This window comes from Acomys russatus, chromosome 11 (genome assembly GCF_903995435.1).
Source record: "Acomys russatus chromosome 11, mAcoRus1.1, whole genome shotgun sequence".
Classification (NCBI taxonomy): domain Eukaryota; kingdom Metazoa; phylum Chordata; class Mammalia; order Rodentia; family Muridae; genus Acomys; species Acomys russatus.
The window spans coordinates 56,064,871-56,088,767 of record NC_067147.1 but is presented as its reverse complement, the minus strand read 5'-3'; the positions used below and the strand labels follow the sequence as shown (position 1 = coordinate 56,088,767).

The 23,897-nt window shown below is 51.0% G+C and overlaps 1 protein-coding gene across 1 annotated transcript; it reads right to left on the bottom strand.

Annotated features, from left to right (window-relative positions):
* Positions 1-3,224: 3,224 nt before the first annotated feature.
* Tmprss3 (transmembrane serine protease 3) lies at positions 3,225-23,414 on the bottom strand. Its single transcript, XM_051152620.1, has 12 exons — positions 23,283-23,414; positions 20,202-20,312; positions 19,227-19,343; positions 18,716-18,839; positions 15,203-15,328; positions 13,956-13,999; positions 13,484-13,649; positions 12,399-12,568; positions 9,810-9,905; positions 7,763-7,905; positions 6,985-7,137; positions 3,225-3,242 (listed from the first exon to the last, which is right to left on the bottom strand). Exons 1-12 carry the CDS (start codon positions 23,374-23,376, stop codon positions 3,225-3,227), a joined length of 1,362 nt encoding a protein of 453 aa, XP_051008577.1. The 5' UTR covers positions 23,377-23,414.
* Between the last annotated feature and the right edge of the window lie 483 nt (positions 23,415-23,897).

The window sequence follows — 23,897 nt, the reverse complement described above, 5'->3', positions numbered from 1 at the left end:
TGTCTTGCCTGAGCTCTGTGGTGGAGTTCAAGCTCTTGAGAGGAGTTCCTGCGTTCCCTTCTGAAGGGCATGGTGGTTTCCATGAGCCAAGTGTCACAGAAATGCCCATGCTTCTTGGTAAAGACTATGAAAAGGCAGTATGTTTTATGTCATATGAGAAACACTAGATGTTCTAGATTCTGCAATCTAAAGAAGTATGATTTAGCTGGGCATGGTGGCACACGCCTGTAATCCCAGCCTTCGGGAGGCAGAGGCAGGCAGATCGCTGTGAGTTCGAGGCCAATCTGGTCTACAAAGCGAGTCCAGGACAGCAAAGGCTACACAGAGAAACCCTGTCTCGAAAAAAAAAAAAGTACGATTTAGCAGCTACCATATTGATTCTTTAGCAGGTTTCTTTCTTTAGAATTTTGAGTACTAGGTAAAAAGGAAGGGACTTGAGGCTTGCAGAGGATTAGAGGAGGTAAAGCAGGCCTTGAGGGTAGGCAAGGGGGCGGGGCAGGGGCGGGGTAGGGGCGGGGCAGGGGCGGGGCGGGGGCGGGGCGGGGCACTTAGGGAACGGAAGCAGGCTTGAAGAGAGGAATTAGGCCTGGAAGGAAAATGCCTGGAGAGGGCCAAAAGGAGGCTCTCTGCCAAGAAAGGCTCCTAAGGAGCAGCGGAGCTTCATGGTAGGAGTATACTGACAAAGAGCTTATTAGTAAAATGTACAGGGCTTGGACCAGGCACCCAGCCCATGCTGATTGGCTGGTTGCTGTTTTTATTATCCAAGACTGTAAGCATCACAACGACAGTGATCAGACAAGGATGAAGTCACAGCCGGCCCGGAAACTTCCTTCTGCCAGCCTCACAGTCCGGCTCCCTCAGGAGGGATGGTTACGTAGGGAAACGCCTCACCTCAGCTTACACATGTCACATAGACACTAGCAGTATTTTCAAAGAGAATTTGGCAAATCGTATGTGGTCCAAAGGTAATAAATGGAAAAGTCCAGAAAGAAACTGCTGGTAAGTCTTCAGTTACTTTTCTGAGTAGCGTGAGGAAATCTCAAACTTTTCCATTCCACCCCTCCGGGACATAAATGGTGCCTTTGTGCAGTGTGTCCACACTGTATATGCTATCCACCCACTAGGTTGGGGGGATAAGCGTTTCATGCCATATCAGTGACCTAACCTGAGTGTTAGGAACTGAGCAGCTCTAGACAGGAGGGTGAAGTTGTGGTTTAAGATTGCCTTGGCCAGGGCTGGAGAGATGGCTCAGAGGTTAAGAGCACTGGCTGCTCTTCCTGAGGTCCTGAGTTCAATTCCCAGCAACCACGTGGTGGCTCGTAGCCATCTATAATGTGATCTGATGGCCTCTTCTGGCCTGCAGGTATAGGCTCAGGCAGAGCACTGTATACATAGTAAATAAATAATTCTCATCTGTAGGTCTCACCTGTGTGCTCTCTACCTGTTGGAGAGGCTGCAAAGGACACGGCTTGACTTATCCAAGGCTGCCACATCTGCTCTGTTGTGCTGGGTAGTTTTATGTCAACTTGACACAAACTAGAGGCATCAGAAAGGAGGGATCTTCAGCTGAGAAAAAAACGGCTCCATAAGATCCAGCTGTAGAGCACTTTTTGAATTGGTGATTGATGAAAGAGGGCCCCGCCCATTGTGGGTGGTGCCACCCCTGGGCTGGTGGTCCTGGGTTCTATAAGAAAGCAGGCTGAGCAAGCCATGAGGAGCAAGCCAGGAAGCAGCACCCCTCCATGGCCTCTGCATCAGCTCCTGCCTCCAGGTTCCTGCCCTGCTTGAGTTCCTGTCCTCGCGGCTTTTGGTGATGAGCAGCAATATGTAAGTGTGAATGGCCACGCGTTTCTATAACTGCTGTGCTTTATTGTTAGTTATGGTTGTCCATCTCTTCCTATGACTAATAGATAAATTACACCATACAGATGAGCGCATAGGGGAAAGAACCATCCATATAAGGCTCAGAGTCACTCGCAGTTTCAGGCACCCACCCTGGGTCTTGGGACCTTTATTCTACTCACAGAAATCTGAGTCGTGGCTCTGATCAGGACAGGGTTGAGTCTAAGCACAATGGCTATGTGCCAGTCTGTCTTGGTGGTGTGTTCACACACACACCTTTCCTGTTGCAGCCACAAGACAACCAATTCATATTCTGAAGACTTACTCTGTGACAAGCTTGAATGAGCAATGGCTACATCCTCATGTAACCCTCTTCTGTTCCTGGGTAATCTGGGAACCACAGGACTGTGAGCCATGCAGGAGGGCCCCGGACGCCATTGGCTGTGGTACATTAGTGGAATGCATGAAGAGGTGGGACAGACCCGATGACTTAGGACCCTTCTATTCAACTTGCTTTTAGTGTCCTCCAGTCTTGTCTTTGCTGAGACCTGGGTCCCTTACTCTGCTTACGACTCCCATGATGCAATATGGGATGCCTTTAAAATGCTGAGGAACCTGTTCTAATAGGAAAATGCTAACTCCTGACGTGTGGAGCCCATGGAAATGTGCGCCCAAGATTTCTGTTCCTGTGAGCCATCACCACTCACTTACTCACTCAAGGCTAATGTCAAGCCAAGCTAAGAGAAGGGGCACCTTCCAGAAGCAAGGCATTCGTCAAGCACCAAATGCTGTGAGAAAATAGTGGAATAAAACCTTAGGCTGGGCTGGGCATGGTGGCATACGCCTTTAATCCCAGCACTCGGAGGCAGAGACAGGTGGATCACTATGAGTTCGAACCCAGCCTAGTCTACAAAGCAAGTCCAGGACAGCCAAGGCTACACAGAGAAACCCTTAGGCTGAAGCATTCACAGACTCTGTCTACTCCTGAAAGGGGCTCTTGGAAGTAAACATTGGGTTGAGATCCTGGCCTCAGGTCTGTACCGGCAGGTGTTGATGGTTCTGCAGGAGAGCTTGCCTGTGTTGGCAGCGGCTCTGAGGAAAAAAAAATCTAGGGAGATGGCAGGGACAGGTGCGGCTTATGTGCATGAGTTGGGGAGGTGCTTTTGTCTTTGTGAAGCACAGACAGAGCTCCCGGGTCATCTTAGCCCCAAAGCCCAGCGACCGACTGGGGTCTTTAGCAGCAGGCCTCTTCCTGCTGTGTCAGTGCGATGGGCAGAGTAGTTAAGGCTGAACCTCACTTCCACCATGGCCACACAGGAGTCCAGGGAAGGCTCCGGCCGTGTCCACCCTCAGGAGCTCGGGTGCTGGCTTGTTCCCTCTTGTCAAGTCTTCAGGTCTCTCTACAAATGAAAACAGAGGTCACCATCTTTTCTCCTGCAAGCCACGTGTTGGACATTGTGATTGAGTTTCCATTAACCGTCATCAATGGTCATTGGGGACAGCTGGGTCTCTGAGGGAGGAGGGTGCCAGCTCTGGGTGGCCCCCACCCAGAAAGGCCTCTGCGCTTTTCATCTCTGCCCAAGATTGTCCCCAGTCTGCTATATGAAGGTGCTAGGTCTCAGCTGCATCTTCCTGAGGTCTAATTTGAGGCAGAATAAGTTTGTTTTGAGCTCTAAGTGGAGAGGAAAACATGGTGGGGACAAGTCAAACCCAGGACTCTCTCTATGAAAGGGAAGAGGGCTTCTGGATCTTTCTTGAGCTACTCGGAAAGAGGTTTAGAAGCAGGTGTGTCTGGAAGGTGACATCTGCTGCAGGTCCTCAATGGTCAGAGGCACCTGATCATTAGGATGCCCTGAGAGACTGTCACAATGCCCAGCCAGCCACCACAGCGAAGCCCCTCAGGGAACATACACTTGAGGAAGCAGCCGCTGTCTTTTCCTGTTGGCCAGGGAGTCTTGGTACACCAGCCCCTTTAAAAGGATGTTCAGAACACTAAGATCACCTGGTCCCTACACCAGATCCCACCCCCCAACTGAGCCTGACTGGCAGAGGGTCCTGTCTTAGCAAAAATCTAGGGCGATGGCAGGGACAGGTGCAGCTTGGAGGCGCGGGGGGGGGGGGGGGGGGGGAGTGCTTTTGTCTTTGTGGAGCACAGACAGAGCTCCGAGGTCCTCAGCAAACAGTCAAGGGAGGATTTGCCTACTACTGCAAGTTTGTTTGCGATCTGTTTATCCCTCTGGGCAGAATCAGGCTGAGGTCCTGATCTGGGTATGGATGTACTCATGAGTCCTTACTAGCTCGGGGAGTGTTGTAGGACCCACCACTGAGTGTAGCATACTGGCAAGGAAGGACCCCATCCCTACCCCGCATGGCTTCCCAGCCTGAATCCCTGACTGCCCCGTACTCTTGGACAGCTGACGCATGAGAGGAGTAGCTTCTTGGCTTTGTGGTGGTTTAGCCTTTCAGAACAGTCACCTGGGACCTGTGTCCCAAGAGCTGCCACAGAAAGGGCCACTTGCTTTCCGGGGTTTCTGTATCGCTTGCCACACACCTCCCAGGTACACGTGGCCCATCTGTGTTCTTATCTGCGCAACGCTGTCAGTGGCCTCTGCACAAGGAAGTCACCTGCTCAAATGCCCATTTTCACAAGGGGAAGACAGGTGTTGGCTAAATTCTGTACTGAAGAAAAGCCAGCAGACTGCTCCAACTGGCAGCTTCCTACCAGTCCGGGACAAGCAGCCAGGCCTACACGAGCCAGCCCCTTTGGGTTCCATCATGCACCAAAGAGGGAAGGCAGGCTGCAGAAAATCACAGCTGTGACTAGCAGTTCTGAGACCTGAACATGCCCGGCCTCACCAGCCGCCACCCCATCTCCACTCTACCCCAACACAGGAGCCGTGTTCAGTGTTCTTTCTCAGTTAAGACCAAAATACAAATGAAGAAGCAGAGAGCTGGGGTGTAGCTCAATGGTGGAGCCCCACCTAGTACACACAAGACCTTCTATTTAGTCCTCAGTACTAAAAATGAAAAAGAAAAAAACCTTGAGTTAAACCAATAATGAAGAAATAGTAACTAGGACTGGAGAGATGGCTCCAGAGGTTAAGAGCACTGGCTGCTCTTGTAGAGGACCTGGATTTGACTTGCAGCACCCACATGGCAGCTCACAGCTGTCTGTAATTCCAGTCTGAAGAGAGCCGATGCCTCTTCTGGCCTCAACAGGCCTCAAAGACACGCACGGTGCACAGACATACAGGCAGACAAAACACCCGTACACATAAAACAAAAATAAAATTAAAAAAAAAGAAAAGAAAAGAAACAGAAAGTAACACCTGAGGAATGCTAAGGGAGTTATTGAAGGTATCTTTTCTTATTCAGCCAACGGCTTCAAATGACAGGAATTCTTTATAAAGGTCTCCTTGGTGGCTCAGTGGTTAAGAGCACATACTGTTCTGTACTGCAGAGGACACAGGTTTGATCCCCAGCACCCACATTGGGCAGTTTATAACAGCCTGTCACTCCAGCTCCAGGGGAATCCAACCTCCTCTTCTGACCTTTGAAGGCATTGTACTCACACACACACACACACACACACACACACACACACACACACACACACACACACACACTCCTCCACATAAACACACAGAAAGACAAACACACACACACAAACACTTGCGTACATACACAAATACATACATACACACAAACACATAAACACAAATGCATACATACAGACACACAAAACACATACACACAAACACACACACACCCTCATCCTTGCACACAAAAATACACAAAGACAAATACAAACTCACAAACTCCCCCACTTCCCCCCACAGACATAGACATACACACACACCATTACAAAATAAAAGCAAAATCTTTAGTTAAATAAATAATAACTTAAAAAAAAAAAGTCTGTGTGCAGCTCAGTGGTAGATTACCTGCCTAGCATGCATGAGGCTTTGGGTTTGAATTCCGGAGCCCCATTAACTAAGTATGTTGGTACACACCTGTTATCCCAGCAGCTGTGAGGTAGAGGCAAGAGATCAGAAGTTCAAGGTCATCCTCAGCTACACAATGGGTTAGAGGCCAGTCTGGGTTTCACAAGACTGTGTGTCAAACACCACAGACACACAGACACACACACACACACACACACACACACACACACACACACACACACACACACACACGCGCGTATAACTTATAAAGGTTTTGGAACCCCACAGCTGAGGAGACTGAAGGGCAGGAAGGAACACGGTTTTCCCTTGGGATGACAGGAAGACTTTTGGAACTGAACAGAGGTGGTGGGCCACACACATCACCGTATCAAATGTCAGGAGAGACTATCTTTTAAAAGTTTGTCTCTGTTATGTAAAACTCACTCCTACTATGTCAGGAGAAAATATCTATGAAACTGGACTAGGGAACAATGTGAGGCCAGTCTGGGGTAAAGTTATTAAATATTTGCCTAGTCCCTGGTCTGAGGCTGGACCTTACCTCCCTGCAGGCCTTCCCCACTCGGAAGGGAGTGGGGTGTGGACATCTGGCTCTCATTGCAACAAGGCCTGTGTCTATTGGGACATCTCTTTGCCTGGTGCCCAGTGACTCTCAGTTCTTTGGTGGCTCAGGGTTCCCCTGTCTTCCTCTTGCTGACCAGGAGCCTCTGTAGACCTCTCCACAGATTCCCCGTCTCTGAAGCGATCCTTCCTGCTTTTAGGACTCCCTGTTTCACCCTGGCTCTCAGCAAGGTGTTAACTTCACAAGGGCATTTGGGAGTCCCCCTCACCTGCCTCTACCTCATCTGGACTCAACCCACCCACCCTCTGTTCCATGCACATATGGTATCCTTAACTCACCCCATTCCAAGGGGACACCTCATCCACCGGTCACCCTTTTCCCTGCTGATTCAAGCGGGCCCGTTCCTCCAGTCCCTCCCCTGTGTGCCTGGATCACACCCGTGGGATTAACTGTGCCCTAGAGCTGACACCCAAAGCCACCAGATCACTGCAGAATCAGTATCCTTTCCATCCCCTCTAGGCTCCCTATGGCAGAGCTGTGGTCACACTGGGTGCAGGGAACATGTGAGCTGGTCAGTCACCTCCACTTCCAACGGGGGGGGGGGGGCACTCCACCCACCTCCAACTGCTCATGAATCCAATCCAAGAAGGAGGTGATGCGGGTGTAGACTCCGGGCTTGTTCACCTCAGCACAGCCAATTCCAAAGCTTGTTGCCCCCACCAACTTCCACAGTCTCCTCTCCTGGCACACCAGGGGTCCCCCACTGTCTCCCTGGAGAGCAGAAGAGGGCAAAGGTCAAGAGGATAGAGCAGCTCACTGCCCAGGTGGCACAGACACTCCCATTCACAGTGCGCATGGGTGATACCATGTGCACATCTCTCCCCGTGTAATTCTAGAATGGATGCTGCTGTCCCCAAGCTGTGGCTTCTTGCCTGTGTGGGAAGGACTCCCCACCAGGTCCCAGCCACTAAAACTGTGGAGGTCAAGGGTGGCCTGTGCAGCCCATGGAACTGGAAGGGAGAGTGGTGTGCGTGAGCCAGCTCTCACTCACTGTGTCCACAGGTAGTACTGAGTCTCACCTACTGTGGCCCTTGGGAGCCCAGACCCATCAGCTCATACCTGCCTGCTGCTCTGGTTTGGCCCCCTTACACACTGAGAATCAGGCTGGAGAAGATGAGGGAAGGCAACACCCATGCCCTGGAAGACTGGGAACCTGGGTAAACACAGGCTGGGCCACCACTGGGAAAGCCAAGGATATCTTTTCCTTGTGCCATGTAAATTTGCTTTTTTGTTCAGTCACAGGGAAGCTGGCAGGGGCTTGTGTGCCATGGGCTGGGTCCCTATGCCGGACCCTTGCCTGCAGCCGTGGGCCCAAGGGTAACTGGAAGTCCTTTACCTGGCAGCTGTCCACGCCGCCCTTCAGATAGCCTGCACAGAGCATGGATGGAGAGATGATACCGCCGTACACATCCCTGTGGTTGCAGATCTTGTTTGAAATTAAAGGGACAGCCGCGTGGTTCAGGATAGGGGAGGCGTCACCTGCCTCAAAGTAAAAAGAAATGTGCAGTGAGGAGCCTGGTTAGAGAACAGAAAGACAGGAAAACCAGGGGACAAGGGACGTGTCACCTGATACAAAGCAGTCACAGTTTGGGACTGCCACGGAGCACATGGAGCCCAAAGTGTCCCTGCTGAGGGCACTGTGTGTTCTCACCTCTGCGTCAGGGCCACTTACTCCCCTAAGGGACCCAAAGTGGAAGAGAAGAGGGAAACAGTAGACAAATGTTTCTTCCCACAGCCAGCCAAGCCCTTGACCCACCCCAGTCAATCCACATTACAAAAGGGAAACTGAGGCCCCTGAAGGCCACACACATCTGAATGTGGCCAGCAGTAGGGTGACCCTCCAAATAGAGGTTGTGGGCCCTGGACCTGTGGCCATGCCATTAGCCAGGGAACCTCACAAGTGTTCAGTTGTACAGCTGTTCAACAGCCCAGATGACGTGGGTAAGCTCATTAGGACTACAAGGACTTATAAATGACTCAGAGAAGCAGAACTTAAGAGACAGATCAGCCTGTTGGCCTTGAAGCCTAGGATGAGGCCATGAGCCCAGGAGTATAGAAATAAAGGTCATAGGATAGCTGTCATTGGAGCCACCTAAGGAGCCAGCCTACCAGCACCAGTGACCCCTGAGGCTGACTGGTGACTTCTGACCTATAGCTGGAAGGTGATAAACACGAGCTGGCCTAGACTTTGAGAGTTGGAGGCAGAAGAGTTGCTGTGAAGTTCGTGGCTAGCCTGGGCTACATAGTGAGTTCCAGGTCAGCCTGTGCTGCAGTGAGAGCCTGCATGGATATGTCTCCAAAGGAAAACACTGAAATTCCTGTACAGGCTGAATTATAAGCCCCGTCTTATTTGTCTGCCTGTTACCAAGACACGTGACCTTGTTTGGAGCAGCCTTTACAGAGGCCACTAAAATACCATCTCGAGGCCAGGTCATCTTGCATTTAGGGCAGTCTCTAAACCCAACATGGAGACAGGGATCAAGGGACTGAGGAGATGGGTCAGCCAGCAAAGTGGTTGGTTCAATACCCAGAACCCACATGAGGGAAAAACAAATAAACAAACAAAACAACTACCTAGACACTGGGACTGCAGTGATGCATCATCATCCAGCCAAGGAACACTGAGAATTAAGAGACCACCAGCCCCTGGGGAGATGCTGGGACAGACCCCCACCTCAGGCCTCTGGTCACCTTGACCTCAGACTTTAGAACTATGAGAGGACTCATGCCTGCGCTTTGGAGCTTTTTGAGCCATCCAGACCACGGTAGTTTGCTACAGTTTCTACTGACAGCTGCCTGGCCTGTGTCTAGAAAAATGCACAAAGGAAAGCCATTGCTGGGGACCTTGAGCACTGAGACCATGTCAGCACTGTGCCTTGATGCAAGGGACACAGATGTCCCTGGAAGGTATGTGACCATGACTGACGGTACTACCGCTACCAAAGCAGTGAGGGCTCCTGAGAGCACCTTCTATTCCATGCTTGTAGGCAAAAATAACACCTTGTGCCAGCTCTCTCAGGCATCAAATCATTACCTTGTACCTGCCTGCTGCACAAAGCTTGAGAGGTCATGAAGATGAGCTTCACGTACTGCGTCAGTAGAGTGAGAGGGGATGGGGATAGGGGGAGGGGGAGGCCTCTCTATGGAGAAGTACCCACACGTCTCCCTCATAGCTCATTTCTCTCCAGAGAAGCCTCAGAACTTCACACTGTCCGAAGCTGAGTGACACCATGGTGGCCCAAGGCTACTCTACTCAGCTGTGTGTTGCTGTGAACAGTCGGCCCACCCTAACCCCCCGAGCTGGGACCTCCAAGCATCCTGAGAGGACAGCACAGCGGAACATTAGAGGGGCCCTCCCAGCCTCTGGCTTTCAGACCACTGACCTCCATCCTCCGTGGCCCCCCATCCTGATGTCCAGCACAGTTTCCCATCGGGGAAGTTCTCTTCAGAGTTGGGCAGACAGATGGGCTGGATGGTTTCTGTCAGAAGGAAAAAAAAAAAGATGTAAAGGCCCTGATTCAACTGACCTTGTGTTCAGGTTTCCGAATCTACCACCTCCTAGGGAGCGGTTTGGCTTTGGTCATCGAAGGCAGCTGGCTCAGAGCAGAAGCCCCACCCACTCATCCCCCAGAGTCCCTAAAACTCCACTGTAGCCCTAGACTGTAGCCTGAGTCCCCTGGCTGTAAAAGATGGTTCAGGCTTGAGGCCTAGGTGGACCTTGTCACTGTTGCAGGAACCATAGGAGGTGTAGACAAAGGGTTGATTTATGACAAGATTTTATTTGCTCAAATGGGCCCTGGGTCACACTTGGCCCTCGGGTCCAAGCTGGTCGCTTCTGGTCCAGACCTTCGAGTGTATAGTGTGCTTCCCAGAACATCACATGTGGAGGTTCTCACTGCCCCTGGTGTTTGTAGTGGCAGCAGGCCTGTATCTAGGCTGTGCCACTGATACCCTAGCAAAGCCGAGCAGCTGCATATGCCCAGGGCTTTCTTATGAGCAGCACTGGAGATGCTGTCCCCACCCCCATTCTGTGTGGTGATAGCAGAAAAGTGGAGAAGGGTAGAGACATGTTTGGCTCTTTAGCCAAGCACACCACAGTCATCTCCTCTTCTAGAATCAAACATCACCACAACAATTAGCAAACAGCAGCCCCACAACCCAACCCAGCAGTTTTTCTCTCTGTTGCTCTAGAAATCACATGGGTTCATCTTGGGGACGTCCCTGCGGGCCCTCCAGAGTGTTTATCCTTGGGAAGGTCAGGATGTTCACTTAGGCCGACATCCCTCCTGTTTTGTGCCACTGACAGAATGACAGAGAGTTCTAGTGGGGCTGACGCCGTGGGGTTTCTATAACAGCCAGAGGGATGAGCTTGGACTCATAGCCGCAGTCTCCATAAGTGCTTAGAGTCAGATAGAAGAGGGGGGGCGGAGAGAGATCGGGTCTAAGAACGCACAGTGAGCTGAGGATGCCTAGCACCATCCCGGAGGCTACTGCCTAGCCCTCAGGTGGCCCCATCCTGGCACTCTGATCTTCCCACTGGAGATGCCCTACGAGATGTCGAGATGTCCGGAGGAGCAAACACCAGGGCAGGGAAGTGCTGTCTGCACTAGGTCCCTGAGGACAGACGACTCTCTTCCACCACCTAGTGGCAGCAGGTGGAATGGCCTAGAGAAGCTCCTTGCCTGCTGCTGGCACCAGACTGAGGCCAGAGAGTAGGAGGACCCGGAAGGCTGTGAGAGTAAGTTAGCACTAGAGCCACAGCCGAAATCAACGAACAAGATGGAGAGAAAGCAACGGGCTGGAGCCTTGTGAGAGGCTCAGTCTCCTGACATACTCACATCGAAGGCACATTATTTGGGCCAGGAAGATGGCTCAGCTGGCAAAGGCTTGATCTGTGAGACCCATGTGAAAAGCCAGCTGTAGAGACACCGAGCCTGTGACCCAGTGCTGGGGAGGTACAGACAGACGGGTCCCTAGGACTTCTTGGCGAGTCAGCCTATTAGGTAGACCAGTGAGAGACCCTGCATCCCCGAAAAAACAAGGTGGAGAGTCCCTGAGGAACAACATTCAGGGTGACCTCTGGCTTCCATGGGCATGCACACACATACACACCTACCTTTAATGAGCAAACACAATGCACACACATACAGGACCATGTACACACCCCCCACACACACACCTTTAATGAGCAAACAGGAGCATATATACACACATACACACACCACATGCCTTTAATAAGCAAACACAAATGTACACACAGGAGTGTGTTCACACGTACACACACCTCTTTAATAAGCAAACAGTGCACACACAGGAGTGTGTTCACACATACCCCTTTAATAAGAATACATGATGCACACACTCAGGAGTGTATATACACACATACACATCGCATACCACACACCTTTAATAAGCAAACACAAATGCATGCACACACAGGAACATGTGCACACACCACACAGTAAGCAAATGCAATGCTTTTGCATACACACACCTGTAATAGGCAAATATAATGCACACACAGGAGCAAGTATACATGTATACACTGCACACCATTAATGAGGGAACGCAACGCACACACACACACACACACACACACTTTTAATAAACAAGCACAGTGCACACACATGGGGCAAGAATATACACACAATTACACACACCTTTAACAAGCAAGCATGATGCACACACACAGAAGGAAGTACACACACATACACACCACACTGTTAATGAGGAAACACAAAGCACACTCACAGAAGCACGCACACAACACATACACACACACATGCGCACACACACACACACCCAAACACAACAGACCTGTCAACACCTAGCTGAATCAGATGTTGGAATTTTCTGGCAAGGATAATTAAGCAGCCATCCTAACAGGTTGCTTCAACAGGCAGCCCCTTGAGACAAAGTAAAAAAAAAAAAAAAAAAAAAGGCAGCTGCCAGGTGTAGAAGTCCAGACGTACCGTCAAAGGTGAGTGGCTCAGCCAGCTTCATGAGGGCGATATCATTGCCCAGCCGCTTTGGCTTATACTTGCTGTGGTAGATGATTTTCTCCACCAGATGGGAGGGCACAGGACTGTCCATCAGGGACACCAGACCCACCTGGACGGCCCAGGACTTGGGTTGGTAGAGGCTGAAATGCACAGAGAGGTGAATCTCGGGACAGACCCAGCCATACTGAGCTCTAGTGTCCCAAGAGAGCCGAGGGAGATGGTGAGAGATGTCACCAGGCAGGAGATGGCCCAATGCCCTACACATCTGTGCCCCACATTGACCACACTCCCAAGTCCCACAGGGACACAGACCAGTCCATGTACATCCCAGATAGGCCACTCTCTCCACTGACACCCAAGAAACATGCATTTACGAACTGGGCTTGGGGCTGGAGAGGTGGCTCAGTGGTTAAGAGCACTGCCTGTTCTTCTGAAGGACCCGGGTTCAATTCCCAGCACCCACATGGCAGCTCACAACTGTCTGTAACTCCAAGATCTGACACCCTCACACCAATGTACATAGATTAAAGTTAAATAAAATATGTTTTTTTAAAAATTGGGCTTGGCTTTGCTCTCTGTGGAGGCCATCTGGGCCTTTTCCCATTGGACAGTAACCAAGCAGGAAGAAAAAAGGCAGAGAACCAGCCACTGAGTCTAAGATTCTTTCTGTGATTTCCTTGCCATCTAAACTCCTGACAGACAACAGCTTGGTGGGGGTTCACTGTTCTCTGGGTGACCTGCACTTCCACCCCATGGTACCCTGCTCTGCCATAACATGGATGGCCTCCCTGGGTCTCCTTCCGCCCTGAGCCTCCTTTCTCCTTTTTCTACCTTTTCTGTGCCAGCCCAGCTTATGTCACTCCCAGACACAGAGACAGGTCCACTGTGAGGAAGGCGAGGCTGCACGGTTGCACGGCTGCACGTGGCTTTATGGAGACTGGCTTCCTGCCTTTCTGCCTTGTCCTCACTCCCAGACCACCAGATCTCCATCTGATCCAGGACCAAACAAGGCTCTGGGAAGAGCAGAGTCCACAGCAGCAGGCTCAGGCACTCACTCGTAAACACAGTGTGCAGCAGTGACGATCCACAGCGGGGTGATGACGGAGCCGCCGCATAGGTGGTACCCCTGGAACTGGAGGCTGACCTGCCAGGGCCACTGCTTGAGTGAGGACATGTTTCCACCCACAATGCGGGGGCTGTAGCCAGTTCTCACGCCACAGGCTGCAGAAGAACAAGGGTTTATGGGTAGGCTGTGTGGCCTTTTAGGGGGGAAATGCTGTCAGCACCCCACACCTCCTACCCTGTCCCTGTCCCCCACCCAGAACTCACATCAGTCCCACAGTGGGAGGCAGTGGGAAGAGATGTTAGTGCAGACAGCATGTGTGATCACCCCGTCCTTCTGCAGTGTCCCTGCCGACAATGACCCCCTGGCCCCACACTAGCATCTAGGAGAAGGGGTCTTAAGCTTTCTCCAGGTGGAAGAGATGACTCCACAAGGACGGCTTCCATGTGGCCTACATAACTTACCTGAGCACTTCAAGGTGACCACGTGGCCTGAGGCACAGCCTTCCCTACAGTGGAAAGGAACAGTTCATGGACAGGCAACAAGCTGCTGTTTGCAGGGCAGAGGTCACAGACATGGAACTTGGGGCCTGGGTATCTGAGGAAAGCCTGGCTTCAGAGCACCTGTGGCATGTGGTCCCTACTTTAGCCTGGGCCCCAGCAGGGAGCGCTCTCAGAGCTAGGGACCTGACTGTTGCTAAGGGAACCTGGTTTTTCTTTCTCAGAGTTTTTTTTTTGGGGGGGGGGGAGGACAACTGGTGACTGTGAAAGCACTTTGCAAAGGCTACCGTCTTAGCTTCCTCTTCCTTTCCTGCTTGTTTGCTTACTTTGAACACACTCTCACACACACACACATACACACAACCACACATACACACACATACACAACCCATACACATAAACACACAAATATACACATACATACATACAGGCAGACACACTAACATACATACACATATACTCTCTCATACATACACACACACACTCACACACACATATACACACACAACCATATACACATACTAAGACACACACACATACATACATACTCATACATAGAAATACACACATACACACACAAAACATGAATATACACACATACACACACATACATGTGCTCACATATTCACACACATACATACATAATACACACATGCATATACACAAGTGCTCATACATACTCACCTACACACATATATACACTAACACATACATATACACACCCTCAAACACACACATAAATACACTCATACACTCACATACACAAACATACATATACACCACACAACATGTGATACCACACAACTCACACACACATGCATACACACATGTATATAGGTAGACACAACATACATACACACATACATATACTCAGAGACATGCCTATACACATATACTTACACACACACACACACACACACACACACACACACACACACACACACACTGTTGTCAGGCAGGCCCAGCAGTGGCCTGATGGCATACCTGCCTGCCACTGTTGCTCTTTTACTGCACTTCCTTCCCAACCTCCACTGAACCTTATTTTCCAGGGTTGGGGGGGTTTCATCCCTGCACCCTGGCCTATGCACCACCATCCTAACCATAGCAGTGAGCTCCACCCTTGCTTGTGGAGGTGGCATTGTTTCCCCTCATGGAGTGCACCGCAGCCTCACACACCCAGCCTGTGCCTCAGCACCAAGGCAACCCCTTACCTCGTGTACACAGAGTGGTGTAATGCGGTCACCTTGTCATCCGGCAGTAGGTGGTTGATGGACACAAAGTCACCCTGGAACGGCTCCTCAAGTGCGTCCACTCTGAGGTGGTCCGAGCTTACATAGCTGCAGGCACATTGGAAACCCAGATCCAACAGTCATGGTGACTGAAATGTCAGTCATCCCACAACACTCACCAGGTTACAACATCACACTTTGGGGACCTCACTTGGTCCTCCCCAAGTCACCAAAGGCTTTATTTTGCTGGCTGTGGCCTGGAGATCTGCTCTCTGACCCACAGTCTACAACCTGGCCTGCCCACCCACCCAGCTCCAGCCACAAAGAAAGACCACTTCCTGCCACACATAAGTGGTCTCCACCCTGCCCACTCTAATGTACTTGATTTGTTGGGAGCCAAGCCTGTGGGGAGGCAGCTAGAAGTCTAGCTCCCGAGGGTGAGGGTTAGGGGACCAAGAGAGCCTGTCCACTTTGCCCAGCACTGTCATGGAAGGCAGTGACTCAAAAACCCTGGGGCAAAAACAAATGGGCTCAGTGCCAGGAGACAGGTGTACACTGCCATGGTACAGAAGACTTAAAGAACCTAGAACATGGTAGAATGGCTGAGCACATACCCAGAATATAAGAAATAGAAAAGGAAAAATGCAGAATTTAAAGAGTCCTGCAGATGGCTAACATCTCACTAACCCAGGAGTTTGTCACACTGGATACCACCCAATTGCTGCTAAGCACCACAGGGCAGGGACTCATGTAAGTACAGTGTGGTGTCCAGCCGAGCATGGGTTTGAAGAAAGTGCCATCAAGATGTTTTTCAGAGCCAGTCAGTGGTGACACACACCTTTAATCCCAGCACTTGGGAGGCAGAGGCAGGCTGATTGCTGTAAGTTCGAAGCCAGCCTAGTCTACAAAGCAAATCCAGGACAGTCAAGGCTACACAGGGAAACCCTGTCTCGAAAAAACAGCAACAACAACAAAAAAAGATGTTTTTCAGGCATTTTCCCACTGGGGGGAGGCTGCAGTAGATGGCCTTGTGTGAGGGAGCCTGCTTTTGCTGCGATGTCAGGTCATGGGGAAGATGATGAGCTGGCCCAGAGGGAGCCTAAGTGTCACAAGTGAAACCCACAGGCCACCTCAGAGCATCAGCCACCCCCACCACAGCCACGATCCCTCCGACACCCTAATGACCACTGAGCCCACACAGCCTTTTAAGGTGGATGCCGATGTTATCCATTCTAAGGGAGGAAGTGAGCACAGCCTCACAAGGCTGGCCTGAATCTGCACCAAGATTTGAGCCAACTGGCTTGACTGGTTTGGGTTTTGATTTTTGGTGGTGGTGGTGGTGGCGGCGGCAGCGGCGGCGGCGGCGGCGGCAGCGTTTTGCTTGTCTGCCGCTATTCCAGATATAAGAGCTAGATGGCATCAGAGGAGAGGGACTCTAAAGAGAGAAAGGAGCAGGCAGGGGTGTGGGGGGCGGGGGAATAAATAAGAACATAGAGTAAAGCCAGAGGGGCTGAGGCAATGGGAGGGTGGCATGCCCATGGTGCAGGAGAAAATGGTACAGGGAGATGGGTGTAACCCTAACCACCCTCTCAGAGGGGAGAAATGGAGGCTCGGGAGTGAGGGTGGTGATTAGAACCAGGAGCTGCCAACCCTGTCAGGTGGCTCCAATGGACTTGGAGGCCTGAAACTCCTATCCAGGGTCCACAAGGAGCATAGAGGACTTGAGCTGAGCATGTTGGGACAGTATGGCGATGGCCAGGGATTTGGAAGGGAAGAATATTCCACAAGAGAAAAGGCAGAATGGGAAAGAGACTGACAGGAATCAGATACCTGATGGGGAAACTGAGGCTGTTTTGGTGTATGTGCATGCGTGCATGCATGTGTTTTTGTGCTGTTTGAGTCTCCTCCTTTTCTTTAAGCAGTAAAAGCTATATAATTTTCAACATTGTCTCTGAGTAACCATTGCGGCTGTCACTGGGTTTCAGTCACAGCCTGTTTTATAGCCCAGGCAGGCACAGTGTATGGGGGAGGCAGACCTGAAGGACCTCAGCTGCAGGGCATCTAGGATCCTGCTGGCTTGGATTCCTCCCCAGATGGTGTGTACAGCCATGTGGTTTTAAGGGCCCTGCTTCCTGAATTACAAACTAAGATGTCAGTCTGTCTGAGTTTGCCACTGTTGATCTGGCTCAGCTCCTAAGATGAGTATGGGAACATGGGAACCTGCCTGTAGTAAATTGTGACCTATAGAATTGAGAAGTCAAAAGGTGGGGCTGGAGAAATAGCTCAGTGGTTAAGAGCACTGCCTGATCTTCCAGAGGTCCTGAGTTCAATTCCCAGCAACCACATGGTGACTCACAACCATCTATAATGCAATCTGATACCCTCTTCTGCAGATAAAGCACTCATATGTAATAAATAAAATAAATAAATCTTAGAGAGAGAGAGAGAGAGAGAGAGAGAAGTCAAGAGGTAATGGCATCCAAGGAGGCAAGGCATGGGTCAGGAGTCAGGAGGGACAACCATGAAAGAGAGGGTGTCCTCAGTTGGGCAAAAGCATATCGCCGCAGTGTGGAAAGCCAGCAGGTGGCTCCTAACACTGAAGGCAGAAAGACACTGTCTTAGATGGCCTCCTAAGGCTGAGGGTGTTTTGAATAACTGCATCCTTTGGGACCCTTGAGGATGTGTGTGCAGACACGGATATGGCCAGCATGACCAGGTGCAAGCCTCTCAACATCTGCTCTTTAAGCTGCAAAGCACTGAGCCAGAGTATTTATTTTTCCACCCAGAACTTCTGGGCTTATGAAAACTGTTCACTTTCCATTATGGTTTTTCTTTTATTATGGTTTGCATTTTGGTTTGGATGATTTTTATTTTTGACAGGAACTCACTTTTCAGCTCAAGCTGGTCTCAAACTCTCCATGTAGGCCAGGCCTGCCTGGAACTTACATTGCTTCTGCCTCCTCTGCCTCCCCAGTGCAGGGATTACACGTGTGCCAGCATGCCTGCTTATTGCAATGCTAGAATGGAACCCATGGCTTTGTGCATGCCGGGTCAGTGCTCTACCCACTAGGCCCCAGCCCCAGGCCCAAAGATCTAAATTGCTTTTGCATCTAAGGTCCTAGCCTAGCCATGAGAACTCCTGCAAATACAATGTTCCGTGTGACTTGGAGTCACCTAGCTGCTTGGGCCTTGTCTTGCTCCCTGTGAAGGAAAATAGAGCCAGATACCATGAGGTTGTCTTAAGAATGTAGTGTGAGCCAGGCATGGTGGTGCACACCTTTAATCCCAGCACTTGGGAGGCAGAGGCAGGTAAGTCCCTGTGAGTTCGAGGCCAGCCTGGTCTACAAAGTGAGTCCTGGACAGCCAAGGCTACACAGAGAAACCCTGTCTTGAAAAAGAATCAAGTGTGACATGCTAAAACATCTAGAGAGCTCTTGACTGACCTGCAGCAATCTGCCCTTGTTCTGTTCTCCTTGCCATTTGTTCTTGACTCACCTGGGAAACCCCAGCTGGGCACAGGCAATCTTGGCATAGTGGCTTTTCCAGTCATCGGAGCACATGGTTCTCCATGCAGCAGCCGTGAACACTTGGAGGGCTGCTCGTTGGCCACTCACCCTCACTGGCCAGGCATGGGGAGAAGGGCAGTGAGTACCAGGTCAAGCAGACTGAGGCCGGGCAGAGACCACAGCAGAGCTGACTACAGCCCCATTTTGTTCCATGCACCCCCTCTTCCAACCTGACCCATTCCCACCCACAGCCCCTCCCTACAAGGTGCTCTAGTTCTCATGATCTGTACCCTGAAACACCGCCCCCCGCCACTCAGAGCCTGTCTAGTCCCCCATCTGAATGCAAACCCATAGAACAGTCCTTCCAGAACCCCACTAGGCACATCCCAGCTGAGGACAGGGCATGGCGACGGCTATGCCTCGACTCCATCTAACAGGAACGGCCAGCGCTGGGTTGTGTTCGCTCTCTATTCCTTCCTGCAGTGAACCGCGTGACTCACCGCACCGGTACTCATCCTCTCCATCCCTGCAGTCAGAGACCCCATCGCATCGAGCTGTCAGTTCAATACACTTGAAAGATGAATGGCACCTGTACTTGCCAGAGCAGTCAAAGTGGACTGGAAAGGGGAGGAATGACAGAATGCTAGCGAGCGGCCCCTTGGATGTGGAGCACTGACAGCTGGGCCATGCAGCCTTGGACTTGCCCATCAATAATGAAACCTGCATTGAAACTACATGCCAGGCATCAGCCTGTTTCCTTCAGCCTCACTCCCATCCTGAACTCCAAGGGGTGGGGCTGCCGCACCCACAGTATCACTCCCTCCAGGAATCACAGGTCAGGGTGCATTTAGGGTTCAAAGTCAAGAACAAAACTGCATGGCTGTAGCCAGCTCACCAAGCCAGCCCAGCAAGGGTCTCAGATGAGCCCTCTCAACCGCCATGCTTTCTTCTACTCTGGGCCTGGAGCCAGTGAACTGTGGGACACATGGCTGAGCAGGAGGCAAAGTACACTGCCCTGTGCTGCAGTTACTTGAAGGAGAAAATGAGAAACTATATGAAACTGTGAGAGAGCCCCTCCCTCCCCGTGACCCACTTTCTCAAAAGCCTCCCTAGGAAAATAGCCGGCACGCGTGGTATGACTTGAATGGAAGTCTTTGTCTGCTCCACCCCAGCCTCCCGCCTTTGCATCCCAGAGTCCTGTTTCATCAGCTACCTTTGAGTAATTCTAACTGGGCAGATACTCAGGTGGCAGAGCCCGGAGCACAGCCAGCAGCCCCTGCCTATTCCCACTCTGGTTTGACATTTGTGCCGGCAGGCAGAACCCGTAGCCATCAAACCAAAAGGACACCAGCCACCAGTAATTAAGGCCAGGCAGCAGCAAGTATGAACAGGGGGTGGGAGTTAGTGGGGGCTCATGCAAGTTTAAACGCTGGAGCAGGTACCCGAGCACCTACTCAATTATGAATAGCCCTCACCTCCCAGGCCGATAGCCAGCGCCAGTATCAAGGCAATGATCCCGAGGACGATGATCGGAAAAAACTTCAAGGGCAGCAGGGACAGGATCTGCGCAGCCACTGCATCTGCATCTGAGAACCAAAGGGGGGTAGGGGGTGGGGAAGCTAGGGGCCACCAATTTTGAATGACAAAAAACTTAAAAGTTGAGCCACATGTCCTGTGTCTCCTCTGCACAGAGAAAGTGCCAGCCCAAAGAAAGCTGACTTCGTTAGATGGGTGGCCACATTGTCTAGGTCACTGTCACTCTCACCCTCCCAAGCTATGGCCCAGCTCTCTGTCCCAGCTTAGGAGACATTGCTGTGGGTTGAAAAGTACCCTCAAAAGGAACCTTTGACACTTTAACCCCCAATAGCCAAGAATGGGATCTCACTTGGAGGTCATAGAGAAAACTAGTTAAGATGAGGTGTCCTTAGGGCAGCCACTAATCTTGTGTGACTGGTGTCCTCGGGAGGCGGGGGGATATTTCAACATAGACATACATAGAAGAAAGATGGCAAGAGAAGACTAGGGGAATGGACAGCCATGTAATAATGTGGGCCAAGGACACAACGATATGTCCACAATTCAAGGAGCTGCTGGTCAAAGACCTGCATCTGTACAAGGCCTGGTGGGTCTTGTGTACATCCATGAGCATGGGACCTTATGACATCAGGGACCTCAGACTTCCAGACCCCAAAAGGGAGACAAGAAGACTGTTGATTGAGCCACCCACTTGTGGCATTTTGTCCCAGCAGCCCTGGGAGAACAGTTGAAGAAAGTCCCAGGTCCCGAGGATGTGTCCAGAGATGGGAGTGTGACATGAAAATTTTACACCCATGTGCTTGAAGCAAGGGCGACACCGGGCTCTCTCAAACCATCCCAAGCTGGCCTTTCCCCGACAGAGTGACCTTCCGCCTTTGTTCTAGGCCTTGTATCCCATGTGGGCAGAGGCCACCATACATGGAGCAGTCCCCCAGTATGGGGCTGTTCAGTAGTAGCTCACTGCCCGGTTAAGTGCATCTCACGTCCTCTTCTGGATCAGAGCTGACACAGCTCTGCTTGCAGCTCATAAAGACTGGGGTTCCTAGACTCTGGTTTCTACAGATCTCATGGGTACCACACACTTGTGCAATACCCACTGGGGAGGGGGCTGGCAGTGACAAGGGTGATGAGGTCATCTGCTATGCAGGGAGTGACAAATCCCTGTCCTTGACCCAGGAGCCTCATGTATCCTGGCTGAATGTATGAAATCGAGGCAGGCTAACCCACTACAAGTAAGGTGACCGCTGATACCCAAGTTGCCCTGGATAGCTACAGCATGTTGACCCCCTCGTCTCTGGACACACTTGGTTGGTTTTCTGTCAACTTGACACAAGCCAGGATCATCTGGGAAAAGAGAATCTCAACCAAGAAAATGCCTTCCTTTGTCAGATTGGCCTTTGAGCGTATAGAGAGAGCGTTTTCTTGGTTAATATGGAACACGGGGAGAGCCCTGCTCCTTGTGGGTACCACCACCCTGCTTCTGAATGGCATAAGAAAGCAGGCTACTGAACAAGCCAGTAAGCATCACTCCTCCGTGGCCTTTGCTTCAGTTTCTGCCTCCAGGTTCCTGTCCTGCTTGAGTTCCTGTCATCACTTCCCTGGATGAGCTGATATAACCCTTTCCTCCCCGGGCTGTTTTTGGTCATGGTGTTTATCACAGCAACATAAATCAAATTCTGACACTTGGGATTGTGGGTAAAATGCATCTCTCTCCAGAAGTCCCACAAAGGCCTGACAAGCAGGAAGACCATCCAGCCTCCCTGGAAATGAACAACAGCAACAAGAACCTAAATTCATCCTAACGTCACAATGACTTTGCTGTTGCCACACCCGCTTTTGCTCACAGTGGAAGGGCCCACCAGCTTCTCACACAGCACAGGGGTGGATCGTGTTTGCTTCCCATTTGTGTGAGATGGGAGATGTGTCCACAGAGCTTAAGAGCAGATACAATTTTTGACCCAGCAATGTCACTTCTAGGAATGCATCCTAACTGCTGTCATGAGTGTACACAGATTCCAATCTCCACACACCCCGTGGAGGGTGACTTTCATGAAACTGGGAAACAGGAAGTAGCCTGAACAGCCAACAAAAGGGCATCAGTAAAGCCTTGGCGTCACTGTGGCACACACGGGATAGGATTCCTAGGGGGTCTTTTCACTCCTCCCACCCATCCTTCATACTCTGTCAGCAGACCAGATGGCTTAAAAAGAATCCTTAGGGGATCTGGATGCACATTCAGAGCGGTGTCGACGTTCCCACCCTCCCCCAGCCCCAGGGGTGGTCATTCCTATTGAGCCTGACTCTCAGGACCAGCAAGCAGCTGTCAGCATGAAGACCCCATAGGAATAGACAGGGAGGGGCGGGGCGGGGGGGGGGGACAAAAAGGGGAATTGCCTTACCGTGCAGGTATGTGACTCAAAAAACCTGCTTTCCTTCTTTTTGTAGCTGGACCACTCATTTCAACCAGGCACTTAACCTCTGGTGACACACAGCTTGCCTGGATTTTCTAGAAGGGCTGTGGCCACCAATTCTAAGGTCTCCCCAGAGGGCTCAGAGTTTTCTGGGACAGGATTTGACCCCTTTCGGAGTGAACCAGAGCCACTGTGGAGCTTGGATCTCTGAAAACCTCCCGAGAAGAGAGCTTAAAAAACAAACACACAAACAAGAACACTGCCTCCAGGGAGTTCAGCAAGTGCTCCTGGGCACCCTCCAACTCTGTGGTTCTACGAGATCAGAAAACAGCAATGTGAAAATCCCCAGGGAGGGTGGGAGTCACAGCAGAGCCATAAAGTTGCCTCATGTAGCATGTAAGCCCCGCGTTCAATCCCCAGTACTGGAGAGAGGGAAGAAAGAAAGAGAAAAAGACAGACAGAGGGAGGTGTGTGTGTGTGTGTGTGAGAGAGAGAGAGAGAGAGAGAGAGAGAGAGAGAGAGAGAACACACAAGGAGACGCCCCCACCCCAGACACTTGACCACATTCAGCACATCGGCAAAAGGCCCACACCACAAAGTCCCACCTACCTGGTGCCACAGGACTTATTTTCAAATCATCCAAGCCAAAGAGCGACCGGAAGGAGAAAGGGGCTTCGGCTGCTGGAGGATCGTTCTCCCCCATGGTGACTATCTCAGGACCTCTGATGCCGGCTTCCGGCTCCACCTCCACCTGCTTAGGCAGGGATGAGCAGGGTTGGTCCCTGTGGGAAGTGTGGGCACCAGGGGTGCCTCTGTCCCATTTTAGATCCTTTCAGTCAGACATGAAGCCCACTTCCCTGTGGGTTGTCACAAACACCTGTCTTATGCAACTTTCTCTGAGCCATTGTAAACAGAGTGACTTCTAGACCTGACAAAAGAGCGGAATTTTAATTCCTCTCAAGCGACAGCGATGGTGCCCTCTGTATAGCCAATCTTAAAAACCAATCAAGTGGCACTTTTAGAGATAAGCCCCTTTGCCACACAGAAGTCACTGTGTCGCTATTTGGAAGACCGTGACTTTCAGAGGGATTTCTAAGACTGCCATCCTCTGTCCTTCAATATTTTGGTTTTTCTTTCTAGACATAAGGTTTACCTGTCATAGACATAACATGTTCCGATACTCAATTTGTGTGTCTCAAAGTGTAGGTAGCATCAGGGTAAGGG

What these genes read in the sequence shown, in the direction of transcription:
- Tmprss3 (XM_051152620.1), bottom strand. Translation starts at nt 23,376, where the DNA reads ATGGGGGAGAACGATCCTCCAGCAGCCGAAGCCCCTTTCTCCTTCCGG. An exon ending in AGAGGATGAGTACCGGTGCG is followed by an intron (nt 18,840 to 19,226) that starts GTGAGTCACGCG and finishes ATGCCTGGCCAG; the next exon opens with TGAGGGTGAGTGGCCAACGA. An exon ending in GGTCACCTTGAAGTGCTCAG is followed by an intron (nt 13,650 to 13,955) that starts GTAAGTTATGTA and finishes GTTCTTCTGCAG; the next exon opens with CCTGTGGCGTGAGAACTGGC.